This window comes from Stegostoma tigrinum, chromosome 3, assembly GCF_030684315.1.
Source record: "Stegostoma tigrinum isolate sSteTig4 chromosome 3, sSteTig4.hap1, whole genome shotgun sequence".
Classification (NCBI taxonomy): Eukaryota; Metazoa; Chordata; class Chondrichthyes; order Orectolobiformes; family Stegostomatidae; genus Stegostoma; species Stegostoma tigrinum.
Genome location: NC_081356.1, coordinates 41,123,335 through 41,135,535, shown reverse-complemented (window position 1 = coordinate 41,135,535; position 12,201 = coordinate 41,123,335). Strand labels below are relative to the sequence as shown.

General features: G+C 39.7%; 1 protein-coding gene across 2 annotated transcripts in view; it reads right to left on the bottom strand.

Moving 5' to 3' along the window:
- LOC125450766 (E3 ubiquitin-protein ligase UHRF1-like) overlaps positions 1 to 12,201 on the bottom strand; it is a 154,063-nt gene that overhangs the window by 67,935 nt on the left and 73,927 nt on the right. For both annotated transcript variants that reach the window (XM_048526898.2, XM_059644531.1), the window contains one exon: positions 3,114 to 3,400. In XM_048526898.2, the coding sequence (XP_048382855.1) occupies positions 3,114 to 3,400 (287 nt within the window). The remainder of the gene's footprint in view (positions 1 to 3,113; positions 3,401 to 12,201) is intronic.

Genomic DNA, 12,201 nt, shown 5'->3' with positions numbered 1-12,201 from the left:
TAGATTATTTCACAAGAATGGAATGCAATATCATATGACTGAACCTGGCTCAATAAAACATATTTGTTTCTCTGTGCTGACCAAAACAAAACATCAAAAACCAGGCAAGTTTAGTTCAAGGTTCAGTTTGCAGAATTAGGCAATTGCAACCACAGTAATGGTTGAGCTAGTCATAAGTCTCTAAGGACAGTCTGAGAAGAATGTTCCAATGTTTCCAATCATAATTGAAAGCGCATGAGTATAGTTGCTGCTTAAGCCCAAGGACCAGGCTCAGCTACAATTTCACACTGTTGTTGACACGACTGTCAGGAATTTCTTCTGGGGTTCTCCTGATAAATCAGCCGACTTTGGCGATAAGTTCCATTTATGTACATAAACTAGTTTCCTGCATTGTTCCACCAGGTGAACACCTAACATCTGAAAAATAATTGGGATAATTTGAGGGAGGTAGCAAAGGTTGCTCAATGCCTTCATATCCAGAAACCTGAGTGAGCACCTTGAGTGGCAAGATGTGAGGAAAGACCATTTCTTTCAGAAAAAGATTATATTTACTTTAAAATGGAAATAAATACAAGTGCAAAGGAAATTTTAATTATTCCAGTCAACTGATTGTTTTGTTTTTAAGCACAAGATTAATTTTAAATTCACAGTCAACTTATTACCAAACACTCATACTTTTAACAGCTGTATTCTGGTGCAAAATAAGACAACTTGTTTCCGAGCAAAGAAACTGAATGGTGCAATACTAGAAAGTAGGGCACAAGTATAGTCCTGACTTGATATAAATGTGTGCATGGCATTTAGGAATACTTAATACAATAGTGATGGATTTTCTGTAGTTGCCAGCTACAGAGCTGCAACATGCCCACAGCTAAATGGCAATAGTAGACCAAAAACACAAATCAGTTTCGCAATACTGAATCACTTCGTCCTTCACACCTTTCACAAACAGTACCCTCATTCAAAAACCTGTCCATCTTCTCTCCCATCTACCCACCCTGCCCATCCTATCCCACTGACCAATCCCCACCACTTCCTACCTGCACTCACCTATCACCATTCCACTACATGCGTTGGCTCCACCCCTCCTCCCTCTATTTATTTCGCAGCTCCCTTTCCCCTCCCCATTTCTGAAGAAGGGTCCTGACCCAATTTTCCTGCTCCTCTGATGCTGCCTGGCCTGCTGTGTCCTTCAGCTCCAGAATGTGTTGTCTCTGATTCCACCATTTGCAGTTTTTGCTATCTCTGAGTGATTTACATCCCATCATTTGAAAAGCTTCAGTATTGTGACATGAAATTACTACACATTAAAAAGGCAACATCTCGACCGCAAATCATTTCCCAATTAACTTCAGTTAATAATTCAAAATTCTGTGTGTTATTTGCCATACCCTCACTTAAATCTCGGTAAAATTCAGCTCCTGCATGCTGTTCAGCTAAGACAGCACTCAGCTAAGACAAAACAAAAGCCTGGAAATGTGTAAATTAAATAACCCCTGGGGAAAATTAACAGCTGATTTGGGTAGTAGGGCTTTCATTTCTTAAGGAGTTTTCGCCTTGCTCCACAAGATAGCAGGGAGAAAACAGAAACATATGAAATCGACAGAACAAATAGGCTCCATATACACATGGCTAGAAATTCAAATGAAATACTGGAGATGTTGAATATCTGAAATAAATGGTAGAAAGTGTTAGAGAAATTCTCTGTACAGACAGAAACAGTGTTAACATTTTGAATCCAACTGACTTTTCTTCGTAGTTCTGGGAAAGGGCGATATTGGACCTGAGACATGATCACAGTCTCTTTCTCCATGGATACTGCCAGATCTGACCAGAGTTTCTCCAGCATTTTCTCTGTTTTAATTTAAAACCGAAAGAGCTGCAATGCTGTACATCAGGAACAAAAACAGAAGTTGTCGGATGGTGGAAAAGCTCAGCAGGTCTGGCAGCATCTGCGAAGAAAAACATCAGAGTTAACATTTTGGGTCTGGTGACCCCGACCTGGGAACTCAGGTCACCAGATCCGAAACGTTAACTCTGATTTTTTCTTCACAGATGCTGTTGGACCTGCTGAACTTTTCCAGAAACTTCTGTTTTCGTTGTTGTATTTTCTTTGTTTTCATTATGTGTATTTAGGTCAGTGGCACAAAAGGACAACATTAGACTGGCCATTCCATTCTGCAGAGCGCCTGACATTTAATTGCTATGATTTCAATGGAACTTACATATAAAGGGCAGCCTAGCCAACAGTGCCCAGTTTTCTCCTCTGATCAACTTGAATTTCTTGCCAAGATCTTTTCATCTTTTAAGAAAAGTCAAGTTCCAAGTTTTCCTCCATCCCCTTTATCATTTTGCACCATAACTATCATTTCTATCTAAGTTGAAGATGTGTTTCTATATGGAACTTCCTCTCCTCATCTGTGTCCATCACACTCTCCGGGAGGGCATTCCAAATCCTAACAACTGGTCCTCTTGTCCATTACTTAAACCAGGCCTCTTCTCGCTCTTGATCCTGTTGCCCAGTTTCTCTACATACTCTGTCTACACATTTCCCGATTTTGAACTGCCTATCAAACATCCTCTCAATCTTTTCTTCTCCAAGGAGGACAACCCACGCTTCTCAACTTATCCATAAATTGAAGTTCATCATCCCTAGAACCACATTCAATGAATTTTTGCACCCTTTCTAATGCCATCACTTTCTGCATTAAAGCAGTTTCCAGAATTGGCCTCAATACTCCAATTAGAGACAAGCCTGAGCTTTATGAAGGTGCAAACCAGTAGCAAGTTTCAGATATGTAAAATTTTGCCTTTGACTGATAACTTGCCCAGCATCTTCCTTCGTGTTCCAATTCACAATGTTTAATACCTCTTCTTGTGCAAAACAGAACATAGACAGTTACATAAGAGGTAGTGTAGACTGGAAAAAAATAAAAAATGAAAAGGTAATGGCATTATAGACATCATATTTACTGCTAAACTTTTACTTCAATGACATTCTAATGTACAGTTTATTCAAAGTTTTCATACATGTATAAGTATCTGAACAAAGTAGCCAATTTGTTATGCTAAAAAATTTGTATGTATCTTGGAGCAGTGGGAACTAGACTTACTCATCATACTTGATATGATACACAATGTCATCATCTGCAGAATCCACATTGGAAGTAGATGGTGTACAGTCCAAATTATTTGATGTAGTCCCACTACAGTGCTGTGACTGATCTTGGTCCGAAAGATCTTTAACATTTTGAGCATGTGCTCTTGTCCTTTCATTTCCATTGGCATCATTTTTTGATGTACTATTTTTCTGTCCCTTTGTCTTTCGTGTGATATTTACAATGTGAGCTTCAAACCAGGCTCCGATTACCAAATCACGGGCATCCACCAACTCATTTATCTGCAACATAATATTTAAAAAAAGGAAGTATCAGTAACTTTTCAGATGAAATTACATTCTTCTTATAGGCAACTACTCAATGAGTTAATTTTCTACACAGTAGTACTAAAACTTCAATTGTCTCACACTACTACACGTAATAAAGATGCTGGGTATGCATAACATTTCATAGATAACTAGATGAACATCCACAGTGTTCATAATGAAGAAGAATGGGAAGAAAACAAGTTGAAATATGAGGTTCATAGTAATTCAACTTTTGATTCCATTTAAATTTGCATTTTTATACCTTGATTTAGAAAAAATTATGCAAATGAAGAACATTGTCAAGGTTGGAGCTCAAGATAAAAACAAAATAATGCTTAGTAGGTCTGTCAGCATCTGAGGAGTGAAAAATTGAGTTCATATTGAGGTCGCTTATCAATTAGAAACACTAATGTTGCTTATCTCTCTCTGAGATTTTGCCTGACTGCTGACAATTCTTAGAACTTGCTATTTTTATTTTTTCCTCATGCTTGGGCACCAATGTTAATCAGGAAGCAAAGAATGAGACAGAATTAATTCAGGGCTTCAAGCAAAGGAAATTCTCCACAACAGCAACCATACCATGGTCAAATATGAAATTCAGTTGAAGAAGAGAAATGTGGGTCTAAGACTAAAGTATTAAACTAAGGTAAAGGTACAGTAATTATAAAGTTAGAGTTGGCTGAAATGAACTGGGGAACCTAGGTTAAAATACAGGACCATAGAGAAGCAGTAACAGACATTTTGAAGTTATATTTTAAAGCTCAACGAAGGTATATTCCAATTGGTAAAAACGACTCCATGATCAGTATCCTAATAACTGAAGAAGGGTAATATCAAATTAAAGGAAAAATATAAAATACAGTAAGATGTTGGAAACTAACAAAATACTTGCCAAAAACAAAAAAATTTGAGACTGAGAAAAACTTTGCTAGAACAGTATAAGCTTCCCAAGTATTTTAAAAGGAAAATAATGATTAAAATGAGCATTGGTCCTTTGAAGAGCGAAGCTCGGGAACCAATAAAAGCTTTGAACAGATAGTGTGTGTCCATCTTCATTTAGAAATGAGAAAAGCATTTCAGGAATACTTGAAGATCATGAGGTATAAGGCAGGGGAAACATGAGAATTAAAGGATGATAACTCTTCTACACCCGATGGCCTACAGCTTAAGCTCTTAAAAGAAGTAAATTTAGAAATAATTGATGCGTGATTGCGATCTTCTGAAACTCCCAAGATTCTTGAAAGATCAAAGAGGATCAGAAAATTGGAAATACAATATCTCTATTCAATAAAAGGAAACCAAAAGCAGGAAACTAAAACCAGTTAGCCCAACGTCTATCATAAAGAAAATGCTACAATCCATTACTAAAGTGGCAGGTTGATTCAACAGGGATTTGTAAAAGGGAAGTATTTACGGATTAATTCATTGGAGTTATTTGAGGAATAAACATGCAAAGTGAATAAAGGGGAACCTGTAGATATGTTGTACTTAGATTCTAAAAGGCATTCAATATAGTGCCACATCAAAGGTTATGATTAGATTAGATTCCCTACAGTGTGGAAACAGGCCCTTTGTCCCAACAAGTCCACACCGCCCCTTGAAGCATCCCACCCAGACCCATACCTCTATAACCCACACACCCCTGAACACCACAGGCAATTTAGCATAGCCGATCCACCTAGCCTACACATCTTTGGACTGTGGGAGGAAACCGGAGTGCTGGGAAGAAACCCATGCAGACACGGGGAGAATGTGCAAACTCCACACAGACAGTCGCCCGAGGCTGGAATTGAACCCGGGTCCCTGGCGCTGTGAGGCTGCAGTGCTAACCACTGAGCCACCGTGCCGCCCTCAAATTATAGACATTTTCATGGATGCAGGATTGGTTAACCAATAGTAAACAGAGAGCTGGAATAAATGAGAGATAATAGAAACTGCAGATGCTGGAGAATCCGAGATAACAAGGTGTAGAGCTGGGTGAAGGGTCTAGGCCCAAAATGTCAGCCTTCCTGCTCTTATGATGCTGCTTGGCCTGCTGTGTTCATCCATCTCTACACCTTGTTATCTATTATAGCTGAAATGAAAGGGTCATTTATGGATTTGCAAGTTGTGACCAGTGGGGTGCCACAGGGATCAGTACTGCATCTCAAGTATTTGCAGTAATGCCAAAATTTTAGGGACGAAACATACCTTTGTTACATTTGTAAGTAACATAGAGATTATTAAGCAAGTATTTTGTCAAAGAAGAGATTCTTTAAAAATGGATTTAAATAAGTTAATTGAGTCCATATAGTTTGATAGATAAAGTGGGAAAATTAACCATTTGTCCATTTTGGCAGGTTGAATAGAATAGCAGCCTATTATTTAAATGGAAAGAGATTGAAATACTCAGCAATACCGAAGGATATGGCAGCCCTGTTACATAAGTCACACAATATTAGTGTGAAGATGCAGCAAATGATAAGGAAGGCAAATAGTATGTTGGCATTTATTGCAAGGGGAATTAATAAAAAAGGTGGAAAGATGTGTTGCTACAGATTTAAAGGATCTTAGTGACAGAGTTCTGGTCTGTTTACTTGAGAAACAATATAACTGCATAAGATGTACTTGAGCAAAGATTAAGATAACCTGATTCTTGTGATGAAAGGATTATTTTCTGGGGAACGGTTGAACGGGCTGGGCCTATACCAATGGGAGTTTAGAAGAATGAGAAGTCATCTTATTGAAAGATAGATGATTTGTGGGAACTTGTCAGGGTTGATGCAGAGAGGGAATTCCCCTTGAGGGAGAAATCAAGAGTTAGGGAACACAATTCAAAGACTTTGGGCCTCCCATCTAAAGTAGTGCTGAAGAGAACTTCCTTTCTTCAGGGGGTCTATATGAAATTCTTTGTCTCACAGACTTGTGGTGGCTGTGATATTCAAGTTAGATTGATTCGATCAATGGGTTCAATTGATTTTTGATCGACAGGACTGTCAAGGGTTATTGAGAACAGATAGGAAAGTATAGTTGAGGCTACAGTAGATCAGCCATGATCTTATGGAATAGTAGAGCAGGCCCAAGGGGGCTGAATGGTCTATACCTACTCATAGTTCTTCTATTTTAGAAACAAAGTGATCAAGTCCATCACTTGGCAGTATACCTGCAGCATTATCATTTTGTTGGCATTTTAAGATGTTAGCCGAGGTCAGTTGGTAGGACGGATAACTCCAAATCAGCAGGTCATAAATTCAACCTTTACACCAGATGTGAACACAAAATTCAACAGACAATCCAATGTAGTCCTGGAGGAGTACTGTCCTGCCAGAGGTGCCATCTTGCAGATGAAATGTTAAATTGTGATGCAATGTAGCTGTGCTGGCAGATATTAAAGATTCAACAGCATTGTTTCAAACAGCAGGGAAGTTCTTCCTGTTATCTTTCCAAAGTTGATCTCGTAGCCAACATCTGAAACTGATTTAGACAAACAGGAAGCTGGAAGAACACAGAAAATTAGGCTGCATCTGGAGGAAAGGAGAAGTCAACGTTTCAAAAACCCTTCTTCAGGATCACTTTGTCTATCTTGGATTCCAGCATCTGCAGTTTTTTTGTCTCGAGCCAAACCTGATTATCTGCTTATCTGTATTGCTGTTTGTACACAAACCAGCTGCTGCCCTACCTATACTACAAACAGAGACCTCACTTGAGAAGTGGTTCATTGACTGTAAATCATTTTGGGATGTCATGAAGTTGTGAATGGTACAAAACAAACACAAGTTAAAAGAGTGATATGACATTCACAGAAAGTGGGCATTTGTCCCATGGCCCATGTACTGTCTCTTTGGAGGAGCTAGGTTTTTTTCTTACTTCTGAGTTTAGGAAGAAGTCACAATATTGGATACTGCTTTTGGTAACTTATGTAGAACAAGAATGTAGGAAATAATTTGATAGCAATTGACTTTTGCAGATTTCAATTAGAACAACAAACTTTGAGAGGAGATGATCATGTGGTGGTAATGTCACTGGACTGCCAATCCAGACACGCAGGGTAACATGGTTTCAAATCCCACCACCGCAGCTGGCAGAGTTTAAATCCAATTAACAAAATCCAGAACTGAAAGTTAATCTCAATTAATGGTGACCATTCTCAATCATCAAAAAAGCCCATCTTTTCCAATAATGTACTTTCGGGAAGGAAATCTGCTATCTTTACCCTTAAGAAGACTGTCACAGAACTGGAGATGTTTAGAGAAGGGGTTTGAGCATCAAGACCAAGATCAGCGAAGACTCTGTTGTTAATGACAAAAATATAGGGAGGTGGCATGCACACAAAGCCTGATCAAAGAAAACAACATCGACAAAGCTATATTGATCCCAGCCTGTCATGGAGGTGACTATCTTATGAGGAAAGGTTGAACCAGTATGCACTGGAGTTTAGAAGAATGAGAGGTGACTTATTGAAACACATAAGATCTTGAAGAATCTTGGTTGGATGGATGCAGAAATAATGTTTCCTTTTGTGGCAGAGTCTACAACTAGATGTCCAGTTTACAAATGAAGGCATCTTCCATTTAATCTGGAGATGAGAATTTTTTTTCTGTGAGGGCATTTTGTCTTTAGGTTTCTCATCCCCAGAGAGGAACAGGTTATTGAATTTTTTTTAAGTCAGAGGTCCACTGGCTTTCTTGTTAGTTATGAATCTCAGATAATCAGGATTGGATGGGAATGTGGAGTTGAGGCCACAAACAGATTAGTTGTGTTCTTATTTAAGTGGGGGTCAGGCTCAAGGCCCTAATTCCTTGTTCTCATGGTCAATGCTGTAGAGGCAGGGCTAGACAAAAGGGATTTTAAATTAATGCTGAGGGAGGATTAAAGAAAAAAATAAAGATTGAGGATATGATGATGGGTGAACAGCAATTAATGCAGTGCGTTGTGACAGCAGAGTTTTAGAGAAGGTGATGGTGTGGAAAGTTAACATTGGAACATGACAAGAAGACAGCGTATCTGAACTACTAAGAAATGCCTAAGAAACTCTGCCACAGAGAGGTTGAACTAAATCCAGGAAGGCGGCAATGCTATAGGGTTAAATGAATACGATCTTGATGGTTGATCATTGGTAAATCTGACATGAAAACAGTTAAATTTAACCCAAAACGATCAGGTAGAGAGATGCAATCAGTAGTCAGAGAGTAGAGGGGGCAAGATGAAGCCTTTGTTCTTCTCAGGACATGATCAAGGAGGTTCAAATCCTTGGTGTCGGACACCCCAGAGGTATTCAAGGGGACAAAAAAGATGAAGGGATGATAAGTTGATAAGAGCTTTGAGTCAGCGTAGATAAGAATGACAATCATAGGCTCAGGATAATTCACGCTTTACAATAATACATTATATTTATACACTAGAGAAGCTCTTGAATTGCACTGCAGCCAGAATCCAGTAGAATTTTATTTCCCCCTTATGGTTCAATAGCATCCCAATATGACAGAAGCATGTCCCTAACAAAAATATTACTTTGGATCAAAAAATTTCAATTATTTGTTATTTGGAATAATCACAAAATCACTAGAAAGATTTCTCAAGGATTCACAGATTCTCATCTTCCCTCACTCACCCTCCATCTCAGGTTGCTTCTTGTCCAGACGTCACACGTATGTGGGGTGTCTGTACAGACAAACTACACAACTTTTGCTGTCAGTGATACTCTCCACACACAGACCAAACACTCAAAAGGAAATGACCTGGCCTTGACATTTAATCTTGTTATTCTAAGTTAATGACCACTAGAGCATTTAGATGCTTAAAGAAAAAAAAGTGAATTATTGCTCATCTTTTAGTTACATTTAACCAAGATAAAACGTCTGCACAAGATCAAAGCATTTGGTCTTCTACACATGTCACATGTGTATCAAGTAGAGGTTACAGCCTTCTCTATTAGATTTTCGAATTAGATGTTTCTTTGTGCCTTCAATTTTTGTTTATTCACTTGTAGGACGTGAGCGTTGTAGGCTAGCCAGCATTTATTACCTGTCTCTAGTTGCACTTAGGAAGGTGGTGGCAAGTTGCCTTCTTGAACTGCTGCAGACCACATGCTGTAGATAGAACCACAATGCCCTTCGGGAGCGGATTCCAGGATTTTGACTCAATGAAAGTGAAGAAGCGATGAAATATTTCCAAGTCAGGATGGTGACTGGCTTGGAGAGGAATTTGCAGTTGGTGGTGTTCCCGTGTATCTGCCACCCCTGACCTTCTAGATGAAAGTGATTATGGGTTTGGAAAGTGTTGCAAGAAGATATTGCCTGGATTTCTGGAGTGCATCAGAAGATAGTACACACTGCTGCTACTGACCATCAGTGGTGGAGGGAGTGGATACTTGTGGATGTAGTGCCAATCAAGCAAGCCGCTTTGTCCTGGATGGTGTCAAGGTTCTTCAGTGTTTTTGGAACTTCACTCATCTAGACAAGTGGGGAATATTCTATCACACTCCTGACTTGTGCCTTGTAGTTGGTGGACAGGCTTTGAGGATTCAGGGGATTTACTTGCCTCAGTATTCCTAGCTTCTGACCTGTTCTCATAGCCACTCTGTTTATGTGGTGAGTCCAGTTGAGTTTCTGGTCAATGGTTACCCAATGACGTTGAATGGGGAATTCAATTATATTAACACCATTGATTGTTATGGGGTAGTAGTTAGAGTATCTCATGTTGGATACATTCGATGCCTGGCATTTGTAAGGCACAAATGTTACGTGACAATTGTGCTCAAACCGGGATACTGCCCAGATCTTAGTGCATTCGAACATGAACTGCTTCAGTATCTGAGGAGTAGCTAATGGTGTTGAATATTGTGCAATCATCAGCAAACATCCCTTCTGACCTTATGATGGAAGCAAGGTCATTGATGAAGCAATTGAATATGGTCGGGCTTGGGATACCACCCTGAGGAGCTCCTGCAGAGATGTCCTGGAGCTGGGATGACTTGACTTCCAACCACAAACATCTTCCTATGTGTCAGGTATGACTTCAACCCATAGAGTATTTGCCTCCGATACCCATTGGTTCCAGTTTTGCCAAGGCTTCTTGATGCCAAACCTGGCTGAATGTAGTTCTGCTGTCAAGGGCTGTCACTCTCACCTCTGGAATTCAGCTCTTTTGTCTATGTTTGAACCAAGGGATGTAATGAGATCAGGAGCTGAGTGGCCCTGACAAAACCCAAACTGGCCATCGCTAGCAGGTTATTGCTGATCAACGGTGCTGCTTGATAGCACCGTTGATTACACCTTCCATTACTTTACTGATGATCGAGAGTAGACTGATGGGGCAGTAACTGGTCAGGTGTCTGCTTTTTGTGTACTGGTCATACTTGGGCAATTTACCCAGTGCTGTGTTGTTTGAGAAGTGTGGCTAGGGGAGCAACAGGTTCTTGAGCATAAGTCTTCAGTACTATTACCTGAATGTTGTCAGGGCCTATATAGCCTTTACAATATTAAGCACCTCTGACTGTTCTTTGATAGAACATAGGGTGAATTAAAATAGCTGAAGTAGTATCTGTGATGCTGGGGACAACTAGAGAGGGCCTAAGATGGATCATTCACGTGGCATTTCTGGCTGAAAACAGCTGCAAATACTTCAGCCTGATCTTTTGTACTCACTTGTTGGGCTTTACCATCATTGAGGATGGGGTATTTGTGTTCCTCCACTGAGTTGATGAATTGTCCGCCACCATACATGACTAGATATGGCAGGACTGCAGAATCTAGATCTGACTTGTTGGTTGTTGCTCAGCTCTGTCTACCACTTGTGCTTATGTGGTTTGTCAGGTTCACCAGGTTAACACCTCACTTTTAGTTTTACATGGGGGTTGCTTCTGAGATGATCTCCTGCACTCTTCATTGAGCTAGGGTTGATCCTCTAGCTCGGTGGTAATGGTTAAGTGGGGGTATGCTTAGCTAAGAGTTTGCAGATTATACCAGAGTACAATTCTGCTACGATTGATGGCCCACAGTGCCTCATGGATGCCCAATCTTGAGTTGCGAGATCTGTTCGAAATCTGTCCCATTTAGCATGGTTGTTGTGCCACATAACACAATGAAGGTTATTCTCGATATGAAGGAGGAACTTTGTCTCCAACAAGGACTCTGTTTTTCTTTGCTGAGACTTTGCAGCAATTGATACAATTGAGTGGCTTCTTCAGCCATTTCAGTGCATTTGACAATCAAACCACACTGCTGTGGGTCTGGAGTAACAAGGAGGCAAAAATAGGTGAGGATAGCAGATTTCCTTCCCTGAAGGACATTCATGAGCCAAATAAGTTTTCTAACAAATGGTTTCATGGTCATCAGTTGATTCCTAATTACAGATATATTGTACTGAAATGAAATTCCACTACCTGTCATGAATGGGTTTGAATCTGGGTCCCCAAAAAATTAACTGAGTTTCTGGATTAATAATCTAGCAATAAAAACCATGAGGCTATCACCTCCCCATTTTATCAATTGTCTGAAGACCAAAACTTCAGCTACAAAATACTTGATACAATAAAGTTCAGGACAGTGGAACATGGAAATAACATGACAAATTCAGTGAATTATTTACAAAGATTTCTCTGTTGTTTTGTTATGTTCTATCTTTGTGGCACCATCTTGGCATGGTTCTCTTCCTATTAACATTAATGCAGCCAACACATTACCTGTTATCATCTCTCCTCTTGCACCTACATCATCATTTCCGTATACTCAAAGCATTCAGGTCTCAACTCCTCCGAAACCTTCTAATATGCATTGGCGACATCTATAAAATTG